This window comes from Chiloscyllium plagiosum, chromosome 2, assembly GCF_004010195.1.
Source record: "Chiloscyllium plagiosum isolate BGI_BamShark_2017 chromosome 2, ASM401019v2, whole genome shotgun sequence".
NCBI lineage: Eukaryota > Metazoa > Chordata > Chondrichthyes > Orectolobiformes > Hemiscylliidae > Chiloscyllium > Chiloscyllium plagiosum.
Genome location: NC_057711.1, coordinates 132,557,122 through 132,581,753, shown reverse-complemented (window position 1 = coordinate 132,581,753; position 24,632 = coordinate 132,557,122). Strand labels below are relative to the sequence as shown.

The following is a 24,632-nucleotide window of genomic DNA, read 5'->3' as shown; positions in this document are numbered from 1 at the left end:
AACCTACCCTCCTCCCAACCCTCTCTCACTCCCAACATTGAGCCCTCCTTTCAACCAGCTCTATCTCCTACCATCAATCCAAAGATACAGAAAACCCTATAGTACTTTCAAGAGCCAGTTGCTGTAACTTTCATCATATTTGCACCTTTTTCATGATAGGTTGGAGCTGTAAGTGCCTTTGCTCAGACACTGCGTAGATATACGTCCCTCAATCATTTAGCTCAAGCTGCTCGAGCTGTGCTGCAAAACACATCTCAAATTAACCAGATGCTCAGTGACCTCAATCGTGTAGACTTCGCCAATGTCCAGGTAAGCTTCAGGACTGTACAATGTTACTTCAAGTAAAGCTAATTGACTTTAATTTTTTTTAAATTAAGTCATTCAAACATGTTATGCACAAATGAAACGGGTAAATGGTTTTCTTTTGTTTTTTTTTTAATCCTTTTTGAGTTACTTAAAATCAGATTACTGTCAGATGGTGGAGTAAGGCACTCTGATTAAAATAGCGTGGCAGAAAAGCTTAGTTTCTTCACAATCTTGTTACTGGTTTGGATCCAAAGTGATGTTTGCACAAACCCACAGTGCCACTCATGCCTGTTATGTTAACACAAGTGGAATGTCTGTCTGTCAGAAGTTTGGAGGCTAGGTAGATCTAATTTAAAAATCACACAACACCAGGTTATAGTCCAACAGGTTTATTTGGAAACACTACCTTTCAGAGCAGCTTCCAATTAACCCTGTTTGACTATACCCTGGTGTTGTGTGATTTTTAACTTTGTACATCCTAGTCCAACACCGGCATCTCCAAATCATGACTAGGCAGATCTAAACATCAGTCAGCATGCCACATTGATTTAATACCGGCAATGCCGCTTGGAGCTCAGTCCTCAGCTAACACCATCTCCAAAACACACATACAGCATTAAGTATATCCATAAGCATTATTTATAGACACCATCGTAGAATTTTTACAGCATGGAAAGAGGCACTTCGGCCCATTGCATCCATGCAGTCATCAACCATCCATCTATCCTGATCCCATTTTCCAGCAGTTGCTGCAGCTTACACTGGCTTTTGCTATAATTATAGAAATTTATTGTGATTCCTAGTGTTCCTTAAAGTTGTTAAAATTTACAGGGACTGATGTCACATAACGTTGTGCTGACCTTCAGGCCTGGTGACACAAATCACCTGCTCTCAGTATGAGTGTAGCCCTCTCCAATTCTTTGAACTACAACTGTTAGACAGAGACAGCTGACAAAAGTCAGGACAATTGCTGGAAAAAGGAGGGAAAGAAAAATTCCAATAGATGTACTTCCCTGGCTTTTGGGTGCCACTGCCTCTGTACGCATTGCTTTATGGCACTGCATGTCACCTATGATTTGTACCATAACAAAACAGGATTCCACACCCTTAGCTGCTATTTGGTATGTGACAATAGATGGGGAATCATGCACATCAATTCCAGTTCCCTGTACCATCTGCAAATGAACTAATTGCTTACGCTGTATCATGCACTCACTTACACTCGCAATCATGCACTTACTCTCTCACTCTTATTCTCACCTTCATGTTTGTGCACCTGCTAACTGTCAGTCTTGCTCACTCATTCATTCATGACACACTTGCTAATTTGTCACATACTCGCTCACACTCTCTCGTATATTCTCTCACTCTTGTATCAGCTCATTTTCTCTCTCTCTCACACTCTTGCATACTCTCACTCACCTGATCCTTTGAACTCTCTGCCTCACTCTTGCACTAGCCTACATTCCCTTTTGCTGTTGCATACTGTGGTCACGCTCTCGTTCCTGCTCACTGGGTCCAGTACACTTGCTCACTTGGTCCTGCACACTAACACGTTCCTGCACACTTGCTCATTTCCTCTTTCCTGCAGTCTTGCTCACTCATTCCTGTGCACTCGTTTACTACCTCATTCTTGCACTAGTTTGTTCTCTCTCTCACTCTTGCACACCCTCTCTTTTCCATGCATTAGCTCATCCTCCTTTTCAAACTAGTTCATACAACTGAGGAGAAAGTGAGGTCTACAGATGCTGGAGATCAGAGCTGGAAATGTGTTGCTGGAAAAGCGCAGCAGGTCAGGCAGCATCCAGGGAACAGGAGAATCGACGTTTCGGGCATAAGCCCTTCTTCAGGAACCGCCACAGATTCACCTGCACCTCCACACATATCATCTATTGCATCCTCTGCACCCAATGTGGCCTCCTCTGTATTGGGGAGACAGGCCGGCTATTTGCGGAGCGTTTCAGAGAACACCTCTGGGACACCCGGACCAACCAACCCATCCACCCTGTAGCTCAACATTTCAATTCCCCCTCCCACTCCACCAAGGATATGCAGGTCTTTGGTCTCCGCCCCCACCCCAGTCTGACCTATCACCCTCACTTTGACCTCTTTCCACCTATCACATTTCTGACGCCCCTCCCCCAAGTCCCTCCTCCCTACCTTTTATCTTAGCCTGCTGGACAAACTTTCCTCATTCCTGAAGAAGGGCTTATGCCCGAAACGTCGATTCTCCTGTTCCCTGGATGCTGCCTGACCTGCTGCGCTTTTCCAGCAACACATTTCCAGCTCTAGTTCATACAACTCCCATGCTTTTGTGTGGTGTCTCATATTCACTCCCCTCCTCTCTCCCAAGGGCCCAGGGATCACTGTCCCATTTAATGGCTGCCATTTCCTCCTGAATGTTTTACCAGCTTCATACATTGACCATTCAGATTAATAAGTTTCTGGGCAACTGAGCCTGGCTTCTCTAGAGACATTGATTGCATCCTTATGTCCTGAGCATTGAATATAAGGAAAAGTAGAAAATTGTTTGGCCATTGGCTGGCAGTTTTTACTCTCACATCTGTTAGTAATTCTTCGATGAATCTCACCTGGTGGTGCTGTCTTTATCAACTTTAAATACAATCTAACCAGAACACCCCTCTTCAGCAATGTTAAATCCTTCAAAAGAACTTTCACCATGACTCGGACAGTTTGATCTTTATTTTGATGGAGCCAAATGCATGATATTCACTTAATACTTGAGTCTTGACTAAGCATGATACTTAATTGGTCCTGCTCCACCTTTTACCACTTTCTTATTATTCAGTGTGTTCTTGGCTATTATCCATGTTATTTGTCACAAGTGTATTTTTTCTTCTTCATCCGAATTTTGATTTCTTTCACAATCCAGCAATTGTCTGCTCTAATCCTCCAGCTCATTGGAGTAAACCTTGACTGTGTGCAAAATATCACTTCTTCGAATACACTCCATTGTTCAGTTACTGTTTTGCCTGGCCTCTTCAGGTTCCAGAGTCTAGATTAGAGCGGAGCTGGAAAAGCACAGCAGATCAGGCAGCATCCAAGGAGCAGGAAAATCGACGTTTTGGGCAAAAGCCCTTCAGGACTGAAGGCAGGGAGCCTTCAGGGTGGAGAGATAAATGGGAGGGGGGTGGACATGGGGAGAAGGTAGCAAAGAGTACAGTAGGTGGATGGGGGTGGAGATGAAGGTGATAGATCAGAGAGGGAGGGTGGAGCGGATAGGTGAGAAGGGAGATTGGCAGGTGGGACAGGTCATGAAGATGGTGCTGAGCTGGAAGGTTGGAACTGGGGTAAGGTGGGGGGGGGATGGGAAATGAGGAAACTGGTGAAGTCCACATTGATGTCCTGGGGTTGAAGTGTTCCGAGGCGAAATGAGGCATTCTTCCTCCAGGCCTCGGTTGGTGAGGGAGCGGCGGTGGAGGAGGCCCAGGATCTGCATGTTCTTGGCAGAGTAGGAGGGGGAGTTGAAATATTGGGCCACGGGGCAGTGGGATTATTGGTGCGGGTGTCCCGGAGATGTTCCCTAGAGTGCTCTGCGAGAAGGCGTCCAGTCTCCCCAATGTAGAGGAGACCACATCGGGAGCAACGGATACAATAAATAATATTGGTGGATGTGCAGGTGAAACTTTGATGGATGTGGAAGGCTCCTTTGGGCCTTGGATGGAGGTGAGGGGGAAGGTGTGGGTGCAGGTTTTGCAATTCCGGCAGTGGCAGGGGAGGGTGCAAGGAGGGAAAGGTGGGCTGTTGGGGGCATGGACCTGACCAGGTAGTCATGGAGGGAATGGTCTTTGCGGAAAGGGGTGGGGAGGGAAATATACCCCTGGTGGTGGGGTCCGTTTAGAGGTGGCGGAAATGTCGGTGGATGATGTGGTTTATGCGAAGATTGGGAGGCTGGAAGGTGAGGACGGGGGGGGGTTCTGTCCTTGTTACGGTTGGAAGAGTGGGGTTTGAGGGCAATCGTGCGGGATGTGGACGAGATGCATTGGAGGGCATCTTCAACCTCTGATCCAGTTCCAGTCTTACCTCAAGTTAACCTAGATAATGATTATATTCTAGACAATACATACTCCTTTTCCAGACTCAGCCTAACCTTATTATACAATGGTCACTATTCCCGAAGTGTTTCCAGCTGACATTTAATCCACACAGCTCACCCCATTCTCAAAAATCCGGTCCAACAATACCTCATTTCTTGTTGGAGTTGAAAAAGACAGCAGGTCAGGCAACATTCAAGGAGCAGGAGAGTCAACGTTTGGGCACCTCGCCCCAGCCCCCCCCCCCACCTCCATTTATCTCTCATTCCCCTTCCCCCTCCACATTTTTGATGAAGGGCTTATGTCTGAAACATCGACTCTCCTGCTCCATGAATACTTCCTGACCTCCTGTGATTTTCCAGTGCCACCTTTTTCGACTCTGACTCTCCAGCACCTGCAATCCTCACTTTCTCATTTCTTGTTAGACTGGAAGTTGTACTGTAGTAGAAAATTTTCACTACCAGATTCTAGGAATTACCTTTTACATTTCTAACATCCAGGAGTATACTCAGAAGAGTTAAAAAATTTCTGCCTTGAATCCACCTAATCTGTAATTTTGCGTCTTTCTAGTTTTCTTTAAATTTTTATTCTCTACATCTTTTTCATTTGGTAGCCTATGGATGATACTGAACGCTCTAGTCGCATCAGTTTTTTTTTGTTGTTTAGCTCTAGCCAAATGGATTCTGTTCCTGGGATAGTCTGTCTCTTCAGTGTTGCAATGTTCTCCTTGTTCAATACAGCCACTCCTGTCCCTTCTTTTCCTATCTTTTCTGAACATCATTAAACGCTGCCACATTACACTGCTACGTAGAAGAGTTTGCATTCACCAAAATGCAGAAATTTAACTTTGAAAATGAGCAGAAGCTCTTGACAAATGTATTTAGTCTACTTAAAGATTACCTTCAATTCTGATGAAATATTACTAAGTAATCAGAATCTACACATGGGAAATCTTTTTCTTATTTTTCTCTGAAAATAATTCTTCCTGAATACTTATTTTGTTCTATAGATTCATTGTTTTTAATATTATAAACTGCAATTTTGAACCTTTATCATTGTAACAAAGTTCTTAATATCACTGATGTATATAGCCAATTGTACAAGGAAAAAAGGAAGTTTGTCCACTTTGGTTCATCGTTCATATCATGTTGATCATTGCATAAAACATTATTTATCTTCTTTCTGCTTTGGCATAAAGTCTAAATTTCTCTCATGTAGAGTTTGTGAGGTTTTAGGTCTGAAATCTGAATGTCAGATCACTGTATCCAGATCGTGACACTTCTAGTTTCCTTGTCATTAAAACTAATTATCAGAAAACAGGAAGCACCACAAAGCAGGTACACTGGCATGTGTATCTGGTTCTCCAATTAACAATTCTGTCAATCAGGGGTCCCCTCCAGGTGCCTCACCTCACAAATGCATAGACTTATTGGAATAGGAAAGTCTGTTTTTCATTCCAAGTACTTCCCAGTTTAACATTGGAAAAAAAAGGGCTTCACATTTTTAGGAAAATATTAACCTTATTTCCTACACAGAGATTTCTGAGGCCACTTTGAATTACCTCCATTATAAACCAATTCCTTTCTCAACTGGAAGCATGGTTTGCCAAGATGTCAACCTCTGCTACCCACAGTAATGGCTGTACTGTTGTCTGGTTAGCATTTACATCATCTGAAGGCACTCTTAATGACTTCACCAGTATCAAATTTAGAACAATCAGGATCTCAGCACAATAAATAGCTATTGGCTATAGCTACAGCAAATTCATAGTCAAATAAATTTTTCATGCTCTTATTTCATTTTTTTTTGTTAAATTGCCCTTTCAGTATTCAGTAATAAAGAATTCAGTAATAAAACTGTAAATTACTTTGTGTTTGGCAACTTTCTTTCCTGAAGCACCAAACAGAGAGAAACCATTTGAAATCTTCCATGATGAAAATATAATCCTGAAATTAAGTTTGTTATTGAACACAAAATACAAAAATTTACCAAAAGGTGCTTACTCTGGATTGACTTGCCTTTTAAAAATGTATTTACCAATGTTTGCTTAACTTGTCAGCACAGCTCTTGTTTCTCATCTTCTGCAAAGAAACTCTAGAGAGCTGTGCCCTGATCCTGCTCTTGTTTGAAATTTACATGGATTCTGTTCTCTAATGCTGTCAGCTAAATGGAGCTCACACTGTGGGTGTTGCAGTACATGACAAAGGTATTACTGTAACTATTTCCAAAATCTGTAAGCGTTCTTGTAACAGTTAAGTAAAATGAGTACTTGTTGATGTTTGACAGGGCCCAAGTTTAGAGCAGCAAAGTCGCCTCAACTATGGCAAAATATTCAGTGATTATAGCTTGACCAAATTCATAGTGGAGCTAAATTATTCATGAGTGAATGCCACAGCTAATTTTAAAGCTACATCTGAATTGTAAAATTCCATTAGTATGGACTATAAATTTGTTTTAATTTGCTGCTTTCTAACACTGGGTCAGATATGATTTTGGACTCAAACTTTTTAAAATAATCTGCTCATTTGTAAAATCAAATAATCAGACCATAGGATATAGGAAAAGAATTAGGCCATTCGACCCACTCAGCCTACTCTGTGATTCAATCATGACTGATATATTTCTCAGGGAGAAAGTGAGGGCTTATGCCCGAAACGTCGATTCTCCTGTTCCTTGGATGCTGCCTGACCTGCACTTTTCCAGCAACACATTTTCAGCTCTGATATATTTCTCAACCTCATTCTCCTGCTTTCTCCTTTAACCTTTGATCCCCTCACCAATAAAAACCTATCTATCTTAGTCCTAAAGACTCTCAATCACTTGGCCTCCACAGCCTTCTGTTGCAATCGGTTTCACAGGTTCAACACTCTCTGGCTGAGAAATGATTCCTCTTCTCAGTTCTAAAGGGTTATCCCTTCAGGTTTCAGTCTCTCCTATTAGTGGAAACATTTTCTTCACATGCAATCTATCCAAGCCTCTCAGTATTCTTTAAGTTTCAGTGAAACACCTCTCTCATCTTTCTAGATCCATTGAGTACAGACCCAAAGTCCTCAACCACTATTAATGTAAGAGAGGTACGAAGGTCTCCCTCTTTTCCAGCACCTATGTGAGCTAATTCAATCAGTGAAAACCAGCTCTTAATGTCTGGAAGTGGTCTATAGCACAAAACAGCCAACACACATTAGCATTAAATCGATAATCTTGCTTCAAGATATCACACTTGTGCAGTAGACAATATCGTCCTATGGCTGGCATTTAGAGGAAACTTTATTTCATTTGAAATACTTTATCCTTGTCCATTGCCGTCAATGGATAAATAGCCAAGCAAATAGAAAATTACTCCACAGCTGTTATCCAATTATTTTCTGGCGATGAAAACAGTCCTTGAGTAGAGGAATGGGAACAGGATTCCCTCAAATCACCTTGTTCTCTCTTATAATTTTTAAAATAATTCTTTTTTTTTAAATTAAATATAAAGAAAAATTCATCAGTGTTTCCATTAACATCACCATACCAGCCAGTTAGTTGGCCTGAGGATTCTTGCAGAACTTACAATAAAGCTATTTTACAACAAACAACTTTGATTTACTCAGCAGAATCTGATTAAATAGTACACCGCAGCAAACAAGACATAGAGTATATTTTTAAAAAATACACTGAATTACAGCAAACTCAACTGGTGACAAAAGCTGCAGCAATCATCATTGCTGCAGCTCTACCCAAAAACAGGTTTAGTTAGTTTTACTAAATCTGTTCAGACCTGTTATAACACATATCCAGATGGGACATTCCCACACCACCACAAGACCTTCTTGTAGGTCCTTGCTTTATCGTGGTCTTTTCATATCTTTCTATCCTGTGCCAGTTCTTTTTCATTTGCCCAAAACCTTTTCAATTTGCAAGCCATCCGGCATCTATCCAGCTGCAGCAATATCTCCCAATAAAAAGCTGTGTGCACTCCAGCAAAATACCATGAGTGGAAGATAGTTACCTGCAAGTTATGAGAGTACAACCAATCTCTGTCATATACAGGCATAATTCACTGAAAATATACCTAATCATTTCCATTTTTAAAGGAAGTGGTTGCAGCGATAGTGGAGATATCAATCAAAATATTTCAGAACTCCATGGGTTCTGGGAGAGTCCCAGTAGGTTGGAAGACTGCAATGTGACACCCTGTTGAAGAAGGGAGAGTGACAGAAAGCAGAAAATAATAGGCTAGTCAGCATAGCATCTGTCATTAAGTAAATGCTAGAGTCCATCATTGAGTAAGAAATAGCAGGGCATTTAGAAAAACTTAACACAATCAAATGGAGTCAACATAGTTTTGTGAAAAGGAAATCATGTTTGATAAATTTGATTTAACAAGCAGAGTTCATAAAGGGGAGCAGGTAGATGTAATAATTGGGATTTTTAGAAGGCATTCAGTAAGTCACTACAGAAAATGTTATTGCACAAATTAGGAAGTTGTGATATTGGGGGTAATGTGTTAGCATGGAGAAGGCAGAGAATCACGAGTAAAGGCTCTTTTTCAGGTTAGAAGGACATAACTAGTGGAGTGCCTCAAGGATCAGTCCTAGGGGCTCAATTATTTAATATCTATATTTAGTATTTGGAAGAGGGGACAGAGTAGGGTATCCAAATTTGTTGACAATATAAAAATAAGTGGGAGGGCATGTTGTAATGAGGACATAAGGAATCTACAAACAGATATAGGTAAGTGACTGGGCAAACCTTGGGCAGTAGGTGTCTAACATAGGAAAGAATGAGATTGTGCACCTTGGTAGAAAGAATCAAAAAGCATAATTGTTATTTAAATAGAAAGAGAATCCAAGGAAATGCAGCACAGAGTGACCCGCGTGTTCTTGTGCAGGAAACAAAAAATGTTAGGATGTGGATGCAATGAGTAATTCGAAGGCAGAAGGAATTTTGACTTTAATGCTCAGGGTTTGGAGTTTAAAAGCAGGTGCGTCCAGTTCAAGTCCCTGTATTTAAGAAAAAGATATACTGGCATTGGAGGCAGTTCAAAAGAAATTCACTTGGCTGCTTCCTTAGTTGAATTATCAAGAATGGCTAAACAGGTTAGGCTTGTGTTCATATGCGTTTAGAAGAATGAGGGGGTGATCTTATCAAAACATACAAGATTCTGAGGGGTTTAATAGGGCAGATGTTGAGAACATGTTTCCACTGGTTAGGAATAGGAGGACACTCATTTTAAATCTAAGATGCAAAGAGGAGACAGCAGCCTAGTGGTATTATCACTAGACTGTTAAGCCAGACACCCAACTAACGTTCTAGGGACCCAGGTTTGAATCCTACCATGGCAGATGGTGGAATTTGAATTCAGTAAAAATTAGATTTAGATTTAGATTTATTGTCACATGAATAGGAAAGTACAGTGTTATATGCAAAGCGTTGCCACGCTCCGGTGCTATCTTGAAACAGTGAATATAATGCAAGATTTTACTCAATAGAGTTCATCTTTCTCTCTTCATGTTCTTCTTCCTAGGCTTCTGCAGTCACTGCTTGACATTGGCTGTGGTCTCTGAAATGGACCCCAGGGTCTTGATCCGCGCTCCCAGGTCTCAGTTACAGGCTCCAGGGTCTCTGTTTCGTGCTCCGGGGTCTTGCTCATGAGTCTCCACCACTGCCACAATTGTGACCGTTGTGTCTGAGCTGGAGCCATGGGCCTGGGGATGCTTGGGTTCCATACTCCTGTTGCCCGTCTGATGCTTCTCTAGACACTGCTGCCAGTCATCAGGGTCTTCTGCTGTCCCTTCCACTCCTTCAGGTGCCCGGGTTTGGGCCAGTGTAGTCAGCCCGGGACTTGTTCCTTGCTCGCCAGGAGACCCCCCTGGCTGGGGTGAAGCCGTGCCCAGCATGTCCTGGCGTTGTTGCCACTGCTGCTGGAGGCCTCCACACTTCAGGCTTTAAAGGAAAAAGATAAAAAAGAAGAATCTGGAAGTAAGAGTCTAATGATGACTGAGAATCCATTTTCGATTGTCAGAAAAACTTATCTGGTTCTTTAAGGAAGGACCATTAATGTCCTTTAAGGAGGGAAACTGCCATCCTTTCCTGGTCTGACCTACATGTAACTCTTGTCTCTCAACAATGTGATTTACTCTTAACTGCCGTCTGGGCAATTAGGGATAGGAAATAAATGCTGGACTCGTCAGCGTCGTCCTCATCCTGTGAATGAAAAAAATAGTTACAGCATGGCATCTGTCTGACAATATGAAAGATAGACTAGGTGTATCCTAATTCAACTTGACCAATTAACACCCAGCAGTCTACTCTCAATCATCAGCAAAATGGTGGAAGATGTCATTGACAGTGCTATCAAGCAGCATTTACACTGCTATACCTGCTCATTTGTAATCAATCTGGCTTTCACCAAAAGTTAATCTCATCATAGTCTTGGTCTGAGCATGGACTAAAGAGTTGATATCAGGGTGAAGTGACAATGATTGCTCTTAACGTTGAGGCAACATTTAACCAGCTGTGGTGTCAAGGAGATCTATCAAATAGGAGTTGGAATCATACTATTCCTGAAAGAAGTGGTTCATGATGGATAATCATCTGCGTCTTAGGACGTCGCTGACAAAGTTCCTGAGGATCCTATGCAAGGCCCAACAAATTTGGAAGTTAACTTAATTCTTGGCCAGTACTTCTGGATGATGTACAGTACAGTGAAAAACAGATGACTGAGAGTATGCCAAGGCAATTTTCCGTCACTCTCATAATGTAGCAATGCCAGTTCCATGAACATTCAGCCTTTTTTTTCCTGTAGAGTTAAGCGTTGGTGCTTTTCTGCTCATTAGTGAAGTATGCTGGAGAGCACAACTAAGTTTCATTCCTCCATCAATCTTATCATCTTGTCTCAATGTTGAACTCTCCCAGGACGGATGCAGCCACAGCCAGGTGCAGAACTTTTCATTCCTTTCACCTTATTCCAAGTGAAGTCAGTCTGAGGGCTCATGACACAGACTAATGTGAAAATAATCAAAAGGTTGCATCCATGGGAGGAAGAAAGTAGGAACTGTCTCAAATAAATTAACACAAGCAAATATATCTGACTGTGTTCCAATAGATTGTCCCAAGCTAACAGAAACTGAGATTTTAACCAGTGGTGAGAGGTGTCCATCCTGTCAGCATTCGAAAAATGGTGCGTTTAGAAAGAAGCTTTCCTCTGGGTACTCTAGTTTCTTTCCACAGTCGAAAGATGTGCATGCTAGGTGGATTGGCCATAAATCAGTTGGTTCAACAAGTACCTTCTCACCATCATAAGTTTGGAGTGGAGATGTTTGCTGTAGATTGTGTAATGTTCAGTAGCGTTTGTGACTCCTTAGACACTAAAACAATCCTTACTCAAATGAACCAAGATCAGGATAACATTAACGATAGGGCTGCTTTGTGTGATACAAATATCAGGAAATAACCATCCACAAGAAGAGACAATGTAATCATCTAGAGAAGCTGTACAACATCCAAGCGAAGCACTTGATTGTCACCCCATCCACCACCTTAAACATTCACTTTCTCCACTACTCATGCACAGGGGCAGTAGTGTGTACCATCTCAGATGCGCTGTAGCAGCTCAACAAGGTTTCTTCAACAGTACATAGCATACTGTAAATTCAAGCACCTAAGAAGACAAAAGCAATAGATGCATGGTAACACCACAATCTCCAATTTTCCCACCAAACCACCCAGCATCATGAGCTGGAATTGTATCATTATTCCTTTTCCGTTTCTTCATTATTCTGAAATTCTTTTCTTAATAGCACTTTGGGTTTAGCTACACCGCATGGACTGCAGTGGTTTAAGAAGCTGATTCACCAACGCCCTAACAAAGCGCACTATGGAATAAGCAACAGTTGTTGCCTTGCCAGTAACGCTCACATTCTGCAAAGTCTTTAAAAAGAGGTCTCCTGATGAGCAGGGTGTACTGCTGCTGCAAGCCTCCTCAGACCAGCTGTTACACTTCAATTTCTTCCCCTATATTCAGGTAGAAGTCGCAGTCAGGGAGCAGGCATGTGTAGCCATGCTATGCAAATAAATTTGAGAGAGAAAATCACTGGCTGTTTTTTTAAAGATAGCCAGAGCAACCTGCTGAGAACTTAATTGGCAGTCATATGGAAAAGTCTATCTTTTTAAATCTGAACTGAAAGCTCTAAAGCACTTTCATACCCATTCGCTGTGTTCGGAAAAGATCTGTACTGTTATTAATGGCACTTCAGGTTGACGACTCAGTTACAAAATTCACACAAATCATGTATTTATGTGCAAATGTTTCTGAGTATCAAGGTGCAGAATAGCAAAGTTGAAAAAGTAAAAGAATTTTCCACTGTTCCTTAGAATGTGCTTCAAGTACTCCCACAGCAATTATATAACAGTATTATAATTTGGGCTTTTTCCACTCTAATATAAACCTATGGTTCTCTAATACAAAACTTAGAAATCATTGCATGTGTGAACAGAAAAACGTGCCATAGGAGAATCCTTTTTACTGAGGTAAGTTGCATCAAAAATTGTAAGATCTTTCCATCATGTATTACTTGATGAGATGATAATCAAGTGACCCAGTTCTCCATTATCTGTGAAAGATTACAAATTAGCCTTGAGTGGGACAGAAAAGTGCCATGCTGTCAAACCACTTCATTCAGGATGAGGTCATACAGAAGCAAAAGAATGGTTCAAGATACCACTAGTATAAGTGCTTCTGAAACAACAAACTGAATCTGTTTTAAGAGCTTAATATTTTCTCTTCAGACCATATTTCAACAAATGCCATACAGGAAATCCTACATGTTTCTATGTGGCTGTGGTGATATCCTTGCTTTTTTCCATGTAACTTAGTTTTTGAGCCCAACTGAAACTTAAGGAAGCAAGTACTAATTTGGTAACTGATACCACACTTTTAACACATCGCTCAGAACACACTGTCAGTGTGATAAAGTTCACGATCATTAATGCAAAACCCCTTGCTAAGACTTTTGGATAACCAAATTGAATCTACCTGCTGCTATTTGAGGTGATATTTTATCCTCACCAGCAGCTCCTGTTATGAAAGATTGATCCCCACAATTATTCCTCCACAGCATCATCACATAACTGAAAGTACACCCAACATTGTTGGAAACATGGGAGAAAATGACACAAGGGCATGATCAAAAAGCTTTCAGACTATGTCCCAACTTGAATCTGGACAGATCGTCTGTGCAGCAATTATTGACATAATACCTGTCATTCATAATGGATCTTCATAAACTTCCATTCATGGAAAGATATTACAATGTTGGTGGCCAGTTCAGTTTGTACGATATTGTCACAAACAATGGTCAAAATCTATGACGAAACAGATAACACTTCCAAGTTGTACATGGCCCAGTCATCCATCATACAAGATGCCAAGATATAACTCTGATACTGCAAATATCATACCAGACATTTATGATACATAAGACACACCCACCCACAATGACAGAGAGTACACTGTAGAGTGCATCTGTAGACAAATCATCATAATTGTATAAAGATTAGATCGGGTCATATTGCAAAAGTATCATCTCAATGTATAAAGACAATGTACTAATGTGCATCCTTATTTATATTAATCAGAATAGATTTCCTATTCTTCAAAGGGAAAAAAGGATATTGTGTTAACACACAGATCTCCAACTGTGTCTATAAAATAGCTAGGTAACATCACAACATGTATAGAGAGTAGAACTCTTATACAGACATTCAGCAGAAATAGCCAGCCAATTAAGCTGCCAGTCAACCAACCACACAGTCCAAGGAGTTCAAACCTCAGTCTTGAACTTCTCCCTTGCCCCATAACTTCACAGACTGCCCCAATATAACCCCCAACCATTAATGCCCAAATCCCTGGACTGACTTAAGAGGATTGCTGTGACCTCTAATGTTCTTTTCTGTGTATACATCCGAGGTCTGTGCACGGTAAGGACTTTCAGAACTGGATCAGTGCTGTAATTTGCATTGGCATGCAGTTCGCCATGCGCTGAACATAGAGGTGGCCACATGCATGCTCAACTATGCAGCTAAGAGTAACATTGGCTGTGACTGTGCCCAGCCCCAGATAGGTATCTTCACAGCACCACAACTGACATACCTGTGATCTCTGGGTTGGTTGCACTTGAGCTGCAGGACAGACTATGGCCCAATCTCCATGAACCAAAACACCAAGGCATTTTCCCTTTAACTGTTGCACACATTATGTCTAGGTATTTGAAATGCAATACTAAACACAAATAAACTTGGATGTTTTTTATGCTTTGGCAGGAGCAGGCTTCCTGGGTGTGTCAGTGCGATGACAGCACAGTACAAAGACTGGAACATGACTTCAAGATGACCCTCCAGCAGCAAAGTACCCTGGAGCAGTGGGCTGCTTGGCTTGATAATGTGGTAACACAGGTGTTGAAGCCATATGAAGGAAGTCCTAATTTTCCCAAAGCTGCCCGTCAATTCCTGCTTAAGTGGTCCTTTTATAGGTAGGTTTGGAGAACTGAAAGAAGCAAGTAGTTATAGTATCATGAATGATCTGAAATAAAATAAACCAGAAAGGTGGTACAAGTCATCCACGTAAAGTAGAGGTCAAGCACTTTCTCAGGCCATGTGAGCTATGAGTAGGACTAAGGATTCTTCAGATGTTTACATTGAAAGGACATATTGCATTTATACAGTGCCTCAAAGAAACGTTCTCTCAAACTATTCATGCACCGCACTGCACTTAAATTGCTTTGAAATACAAGGATTGTTCCTTTGTATCTGTTGGAGAATAATGAATTTGAAGCAGACCGTAAAATCTTTCAGGAACAGATCAGCTCGACCTTTATTAATTATTTAACCCAACTGTAAGAATTTGCAGAAGGTCATGAATAAATCTGCAGACTAGGCCAATAATGATTAAACAAAGTTCAAAACTGATGAATTTGAGCTAATATATTCTTACAGGAAGATTAGGGAGGCTATCGGATAGCCAGCTGAAATAAAGAAATAAAAGAATCTCAAAAGTGCAAATGTGTCAGTCACATGGAGTTTTGCAACAAGTTGACAAAGCCAATAAAAAAAACAAGCCCAGATCTAGGCATATTTTCTCGATGAGAGAAGAGCTGGAAAAGCACAGCAGGTCAGGCAGCATACGAGGAGCAGGAAAATCGACGTTTCGGGCAAAAACTATATTTTCTAGATGGATTAAATTGGAAATTTATGCTAATTGTGAATCAAATCTTGTTAGACCACAATAAATGAACTTCATAGCTCTGGTCATCATATTTTAGAAAAGACTAGAATCTGCTGCAGAAGGGTTTTACAAAGATGACAACAGAAATGTGTGGATGTATATCTTAAATATGGGTCATTTATAAATACTGTGTTTACAAGAGCAGACCAGAAGTTGGGAACTGTGCAAGACTAATTCACCTCCCGACTCCTTAAAGCATGTCCATCAACTACAAGGAGAAAGTGAGGACTGCAGATGCTGGAGATCAGAGCTGAAAATGTGTTTCTGGAAAAGCGCAGCAGGTCAGGCAGCATCCAAGGAGCAGAAGAATCAACGTTTCGGGCATGAGCCCTTCTTCAGGAAGAAGGGCTCATGCCCGAAATGTCGATTCTCCTGCTCCTTGAATGCTGCCTGACCTGCTGCGCTTTTCCAGAAACACATTTTCAGCTCATCAACTACAAGGCACAAGTCATGAATGGAAATGCATACTTTCCATCTGCCTGGATGAGCACAGTGCAAACAACATTCGAGAAGCTTGACACCAGCCAGAGCAAAGTGGCCTGTTTAATTAGCAGCAGAGCTAATACCTTCAGCGCTGACTTCCTTCACCACCAACACACAATGACACCAGTGTGTGCTATCCAAGAAATGTACTGCAACAGCTCACCGGGGCTCCTTAGATAGCATCTTTTGAGTCTGTGGTCTCTCCCATGTAAAACGGCATGGGCAGCAGATATATGTGAAAACCACTACCTGCAAGTTTCTCTCCTTCTAAACCTGTGAACACTTCTCCCTATAACAACAAGCACAGTAGGTCCATGGGAACACTGCTGCCTGCAGGTTCCTCTGCAAGCCACGTCATCCTGACTGGGAATTAAATCAGCACTCCTTCACTGTAACTGTGTCAGACTCATGGAACTCACTCTCTACTGGTACTGGGGATATACCTTTGTCACGTGTACTGCAGCTTTGTAAGAAGGCAACTCACTACTACCTTTCCAAGGACTACAGGATAGGCAGGAAATGCTGGCATTTGATATGATGTCTACATCCTATGGTTATGTAAAAATAATATGGTTTGTTTCTTTTTTATGGGAATGTGAACACAAATGCTGTATGAAACTATCTGGACCTAATTAGTTTATGGTCAGAAATTTCATTAGCATCTAAGAAAAGGCATAATTAGACAAATACAATTTCACTAGCAGCAGGAAATTCCAGAAAAAAGATTCTATAATGTGCAAACTGTAATGTTTATGATATCCAGAAAGTATGAAAAAGGGCATGTTCTGGATGTAAGTTTGCTTGCTAAAAGGGCATGTACTTGGAGTTAAATTTGTTTTGACATCCCATTAGAAGCCAAGATCATTAATTATTGATAAGCCTATTTTAAAGTAGATTGAGTGCATTTATTTTTAAGATAATTTCCACAAAATAAGTTTTGAATTAGTTATTGCTAATTCACTGTTCTATTACCAATACTATAAAAGTAATTTGTTGATTGTCAATACTTCCTATTTCCTGAAGACATAACTGTGTTATGGAAAGTTTTAATATGGTCTGTCTTCCAGCCACTTATTGTTATTTATTAAAGAGTGGAGTAATTAAGAGACGAAGTATACAAAAAGTCCACTCATATTTAATTGGGGATGAAAAGTCATTCTTCATAATATTCTATTGTGGAGAAGGAAGTATTATTTTAAACTTGCAATTCAGTGACACAGATCGGGGAGGCAATGCCTAGTGGTATTATTGCTAGACTACTAATCTAGAAACTCAACTGATATTCAGGGGACCAGGGTTTGAATCCCACCATGGCAGACGGTGAAATTTGAATTCAATAAAAAAACAAAACATCTGAAATTAAGAATCTGCTGATGACCATGAAGCCATTGGTGATTGTCAGAAAAACCCTCTGACGCTGTTAATGTCACCCTCAAGCTTCCATCTACTTGATAGACCTGTAAGGTTCAAATTTAGCCAATGTTCTCTTTCTATCCCTTTTCTGCTGCCCTCTGTGAAAGGGTGTAATATGCTGATGTGTGGTTTTATGCCAGTAACTATCTGATTCTTCATCCACAAGTACCTTGTTTCACTATTAATCTAAATAGTATCATCAGTTTTCCATTATGAAGGATCATCACAACCGAACCTCATTTTCTCAAACAATATGTTATTTGACCTTGATTATCAATAGGAAACATGGGTAATATAATCCTTCCTGAACTCATGAACAGTGAATCCAATCATAGCAGCTCATTACCATCCAAGATGAGACTAACTATTCTGACATAGAGGAAGGTTGTTGAATTTGAAAGCATGTGATCTGTGTGACACAGTTTCACACGTGTGAAATGTAAGTTACTGACCTTAAAGTTCAAGAGACTATTGGCTAATAGGCCACTTTATGAAAGTGAACATCACTTAACCTCATAATTTACTTGTTGCAACAGTTCCATGGTTATCCGAGACCTGACCCTACGGAGTGCAGCAAGTTTTGGTTCTTTCCATCTGATTCGTCTGTTATATGATGAATATATGTTTTATCTGGTGGAACACAGAGTGGCTCAAGCTACTGGGGAAACACCTATAGCAGTGATGGGAGAGGTAAGAATTTTAGAGTCTTGAAACTTTGAACAGCATATATTTTTGCTATTAATTTTCTGCAACCGACTGTCACAAAATATCTAAGCATATTTAATTTAAAAAGCTGCAATACCCTTCAGTATCCATTTGAACATTTCAAATTTGTATAGAGATGGCAATACATAATGATCTCAAGTGTATAAAACTATCTGTGTGCTTACACACATTTCGCTCATCCGCCTACAATTCTGTCAGTGTCTTTTGCCCTCCCTTTTTCTATTGGCTTGCTTTCTTCAACTTCCTACTATTAGAATATTTCTAATTTAAAAGATACATAGTTATATCAAAGGAAATCAACTCTTGACCCTCTCGGCGAAAAGATATTTCCTAATAGCTACTACAAATGGACAGACCTTGATTTTCAAAATGTGATGCGTATTGCTAGATTCTCCCAAAAAAGGAAGCATTTTGTCCACATCTACGCTGTCAAGACCTTTCAGGATTTTGTGTGTTTCAATCAAGGCAATTCTTATTCTTCTAAACTCCAGTGGATACAAGCCTAGACTATCCAATCTTGCCTCATAAGACAAACCGCCCATTCCAAGTAAACCTCTGCTGCCTCCAATGTATTTACATCCTTAAATAAGGTGACCAATACTGTGCACAGTACTCCAGATGTGGTCTCACCAGTGCCCAGAATAATTTAATCCTCCTCATTTTTGTGATAATGTGATAATTGATAATATTTATTCACTTTACTATTTACTTGCTTACCTGCTGGCTGGGCATACCAAGGCGAGTAACCCAGCTCCTGACACCCAATCCTGTCCGACATCTCCACAAAACACAGATCAGGGTATATTAGAATGCCTGTATGATTCCAGCTTCAACGATACTCAAGAAATTTAACACCATTTAAGATAAAAGAGCCCATATGAGTTGTGGCCCATTTAACACCCTAAAAATCATTCGTACACAGTTGAAACAATGAGCTTTAGGTTGCAAGGTGCCATGATCCCTGTCCCACATCCACCCCTTCTCAAATAAATGGACAGCCTGGGACAAACACCTGTTCACAGCCCCTTTAGACTTGTCGGAGTGTTAATTGGCTCAGGACAAGACTTTCATCCCCGACTGGAATGTTTTAGAGTTGCTGGACAATCAGATTATTCTACAGCTCCTCAGTCTGATCAGTTCGTTTATTTGTCCCTGCTGGGGATGATTTACAATTATGAAGGTCAGATTTGTGTAAATCCAGGTTTGGGGGGGGTGTGGGGGTGTGGGGGAACCTAGCTGACCAGGCCCAAGTGAGGAAGGAGGAGAGAGTGAAGAATGACAATCTCTGATAGGAACTCACCAAAGAGGCTCCCTGATGCCTCTCGCCAATTTTCTTAACAAAATATATCCACTAGTACAGGACTCCCTGTACTGTGATCTAAAATGGAGCAGAGGCTGGTAGAAACAGTCAAGCAGACATTAATTGGTTACTTAATGGCCTTCATCAACCCACAGAATGGATGCTGCCTAACTCCTCCACAGCCTGTGTAAAATGACAGACAGATTCGGCAGGCAGGTCGCACACAACATTTTATTATTCTAACTAGCCCTTCCCCTCTACCCATCTTCAGAAAGATACAGCCTAATGTGTGGTATCTATAATTGGCACTGTAACAATTCGCCAAGACCATTTCAATACCATCTTCCAAATATTGACCCCTACCACCTACAAGTAAAAGGCCAACAGGCACATTGATGCACTACTACTTGAAAATTCTCCTTCAAGGCATGCTGCATCCTGACTTGAAACTAAATCACCGTTCCTTCATTGTCACTGGATCAAAATTCAGGAACTCCAGCTCTAACAACACTGTGGGTGCACCTACATCACATGAGGGGCAGCAATTCTGTCAGTGGCCCTTGCTGAGATATTTATGTCATTGATAGTCACAGGTGAGGTGCCAGAAGAATGAAGGATGGGTAACATAGTGCCACTATTTAAGAAACGTAGTAAAGACAAGCCAGGGAACTATTGACCGGTGAGCCTGATGTTAGTGGTGGGAAACTTGTTGGAGGGAATCCTGAGGAACAGGATGTCACATATCTGGAAAGGCAAGGATGGATTAAGGATAGTCAACATGACTTTGTGCGTGGGAAATCATGTCTCATAAATTTGATTAAGTTTTTTGAAGAAATTTGCAAATGACACCAAAATTGGAGGTGTAGTGAACAGCGAAGAGGGTTACCTCAGATTACAACAGGATCTGGACCAGATGGGCCAATGGGCTGAGAAGTGGCAGATGGAGTTTAATTCAGATAAATGCGAGGTGCTGCATTTTGGGAAAGCAAATCTTAGCAGGACTTATACACTTAATGGTAAGGTCGTAGGGATTGTTGCTGAACAAAGAGACCTTGGAGTGCAGGTTCATAGCTCTTTGGAATTGCAGGTAGATAGGATAGTGAAGAAGGCATTTGGTATATGGTCAGAGTATTGAGTACAGGAGTTGGGAGGTCATGTTGCGGCTGTACAGGACATTGGTTAGGCCACTGTTGGAATATTGTGTGCAATTCTGGTCTCCTTCCTATCGGAAAGATGTTGTGAAACTTGAAAGGGTTCAGAAAAGATTTACAAGGATGTTGCCAGGGTTGGAGGATTTGAGCTATAGGGAGAGACTGAACAGGCTGAGGCTGTTTTCCCTGGAGCGTCAGAGGCTAAGGGATGACCTTATAGAGGTTTTCAAAATTATGAAGGGTATGGATTAGGTAAATAGACAAAGTCTTTTCCCTGGGGTCGGGGAGTCCAGAACTAGAGGGCATAGGTTTAAGGTGAGAGGGGAAAGATATAAAAGGGACCTAAGTGGCAACTTTTTCACGCAGAGGGTGGTATGTGTATAGAATGAGCTGCCAGAGGATGTGGTGGAGGCTGGTACAATTGCAACATTTAAGAGGCATTTGGATGGGTATATGAATAGGAAGGGATATGGGACAGCTGTGGGCAGGTAGGACCAGATTAGGTTTGGATATCTGGTCAGCATGGACGAGTTGGACCAAAGGGTATGTTTCCATGCTGTACATCTCTACGACTCTAAAACTCTAAATCAAGGAGGTGTCTGACCACCAACCTCAAAAGTTAAAATTTTGGCTTTGTTAGAAAATTCCATGTTCCATGAATGACAAGGCCTTTTTTTTGTCTAAATCTAACTTGTTTGTCTTTCAGTTTACTGATCTCAGTGGTATGTCCCCAGTAAACATGGATAAAGGTAAGATGATGTACAATATTACTAATGTTAATAATCTATTGTATGAGCAAAGTAAGCACTCTCTTTTCTTTTTTGGAACTACCACTACTTCACACTTGGTAAACTACATGCAGTTGGAATATTTTGCAAGCATTAAATGTTTGCATCATTTTTATAATTAATGTATCTCTGAAAGCAACAGCATAGGTGAATTAGAATATGGTAATGTCCTAACAGTTACTACCTACAGTTCTTTAACAAGCATGACATGCTCATTAGTAACACGCAGCATTAGCACAAACAATTGTTCTTGTATATAAAGGAACCAAAATAGTGTGGTGTTTACGGTCTGTTTATTTCATCTTACAATATTATCAATGAAATTACTGATTTTTAAGAGCTGATTTAGGGTTCCTGATACATACATGGGCTTAGAATGATCTGTCCATCATTTAACTGTTTCTCAGCTATTAATTGTTCATTTAATCATGTTAGCAACGCATTTTCAAAGATGTTCAGGAATATAGTGAATGTAAGTTTCCTTCAATGAATAATTGTCATGATGTATATACACTGGGTATTGTCTTAAAATCATTAGATGATGCAACATAAAAAGAAACCAGTTAGTCCATTGTGCTTTTGCTAATTCTTTGAAAGGTTATCCACTTGGCTTCACTTTGCAGCTCATTCTAAAACATTCTATGAAAGTTTTAATTTCAAATGTTTACCCAACAAGGAGATAAAAATCAGACAAGGCCCTTGGAGTAGAAAGGAAGCAGAAAAAAACTCTAAAAAGAAATTAGGAGGGCCAAATGTCCTTGGCAAGTAGGATTAAGGAGAATCCCAAGACATTTTTTACATATATTAGCCAAGTTTAATAGGCATTTAGTCAGACACATGTACATGTATGGATTAGAAGGATATGGACCAAGTTCAGCCAGATGGATTAGTTTAAAATGACATCACATTCAGCATCCACATGGTAGGCCAAAGGGCCTGCTCCTGTGTTGTACTGTTCTAGCTCCTACTTGAAAGTTGTATTTTCACTGGAATCTGCCTCCACCACCTTTACGGGCAGTGCACTTAACAAAACACTGTTCATTAAAAAAACAAGTCCTCATATCACCTCAAGTATTTTTTGCCATTTACCTTCAATCTGTACCAAAATCTTTGTTTTTGAATGCCTCTGTCAAGTTTCTCTGCTCAATGGGACACTGACATCAGTTAATCAGTAAGGAAGGAACTTTCCCATTGGGGTGACCTTCACCTGAACCATAGAGAAACCAATGTGGTATAGAGAGTGCTTTAAACTAAATAATTTGGCACAAAGTTGGGGGTTTGGTTAAGGTCATGTTAGTACATGGTGATAATGTAAATAATGATTACCAGAGTATAAAGGGATTGATCACAGTATATGAACATATCAATGCACCAGAAAAAATGTCAAATTAAAGAGCATAGAAATGTACCACCTAGGAGTAGGGGTGAGACATTTTAGCATCTTGAGCCTGCTCTGCCATCCTTAAGATTAAGGTTGATCTAATTGTAGCCTCACCTCCACACCTACTACAGACGGTAAAAATACAAAATTAAAAACTCTTTAACTGAATGTATGCAGTATTGTAACAAGCTGAATAGGTTAATAGGATACATAGAAATAAATAAGTATGATAGCCATTACAATGACAAAGTTAAAAGGTGACCAGGATGAGACCTGAACATTCCAGCATATTTGACATTTTTGTAGAACATAGAGAAAGTGAAAGAAAGCGTGTAGCTCTGTTAGTGAATTATTAGATCAGTACTATCTGAGGAATGTTCTTGGTTCAGATAATCAGGATGTAGAATCTTATTACTGAGGAAAATGGAATGCTGGCCTTTACTCCAAGGAAGATTGAGTATGAAAGTGGAGAAGCTTTGTCACAAATTCATCTTATGAGGACATGTTGAGTAGGTTGTGCTCATATTCATTGGAGTTCAAAGAATAAGAAGTCATCTTATTGAGCATATAACATTCTGATGAGACTTGACAGGATTGATGCTCAGAGGAGGTTATTGTTATGTGAAAATCTAGAATACTTTTAAAGAAAGTCTCTATGATGAAGATTTGGAAAAATTTCTTCTCTTAGAGTAATTCTTAATTTTTGGAATTCTCTTCCACTGAGAGCAATAGAGGCTTGGTTATTGAATGTATTCAAGGTTGAGTTATAAACATTGCTTTGCGTTTTACACAAAGAAATCAAGATTATGTTAGGCAGACAAGAAAGCAGTTTTAAGGCCACCATGATCTGATTGAATGACAGAGCAGGCTCAAGGGACCAAATGGTCTACTCCTGCTCCTATTTCTTGTGATATTATGATTCGTGACTGCTAATTATATTGTCAGAAAATACTTAGTTGTGCAGGACAGAAAACTTGCAGCAAATAATAATTTCTTTGCAATGAAATATCTAGAAATGGAAACTGATGATACTGAAGCAGCTGAATTAAAACGGAAGTAATGGAGATCACAATTAGAATTCCAACTTTTGAGAAGCTGGAAGATTAATAGTTTATAATTATTGAAAATGTGGAATACTTTCCTTAATACTGGTCTGAATAAATACTATTTGTTGATAATCAATGCCGTTGGTAGTTGTGAATTATTCTATTAGTATCATCCTTGATCAGCAGAAATGAGCAGGAGGTCATGGGTGGTGGTAGAGAGCTGATTGTGTGACTGGAGCCCAGTGTCCAGTGGTGTATCATAAGGATCAGTGCTAGTCCCTTATTATTTGCAATCATATATGAACAATGCACAGTAGATGAGATTGTGACGGGAATAAGATTGCAGATGACACAAAGATTGGCCGAGTGGTTGACAGTGAATAAGAAGGTCATAGGTTATAGGATTCGTCAGATCGGCAGATGTAATTTAACCCAGATTATGTGAGGTGATGCATTTTGAAACAAGTAACAAATGGAGAGAGTACTCAATGAATGGTAGGACCCTGGAAGGTTCACTGGAACAGAGGGATCTTGAGGTGTTTGTCCACAGATCCCTGAAGATGACAGGGTGAGTTAATACAGTTGTTCAGGCATAATAGACACTTGTTGTGGTCTAGATTACAAGAGCAGAGAGGTTATGCTGGAGCTATACAGGATTTTGAATAGGCCACAGTTGGAGTACTGTGTGCAGTTCTGGCCACTGCACCTTAGGAGGAT

General features: G+C 40.5%; 1 protein-coding gene across 8 annotated transcripts in view; it reads left to right on the top strand.

Moving 5' to 3' along the window:
* The window catches only part of LOC122564059 (transcription factor RFX3-like), a 309,606-nt gene that overhangs the window by 271,975 nt on the left and 12,999 nt on the right, over positions 1-24,632 (top strand). For all 8 annotated transcript variants that reach the window (XM_043718555.1, XM_043718547.1, XM_043718574.1 and 5 more), the window contains 4 exons: positions 160-309; positions 14,667-14,875; positions 18,060-18,213; positions 21,407-21,449. In XM_043718555.1, coding sequence (XP_043574490.1) covers positions 160-309; positions 14,667-14,875; positions 18,060-18,213; positions 21,407-21,449 — 556 coding nt within the window. The remainder of the gene's footprint in view (positions 1-159; positions 310-14,666; positions 14,876-18,059; positions 18,214-21,406; positions 21,450-24,632) is intronic.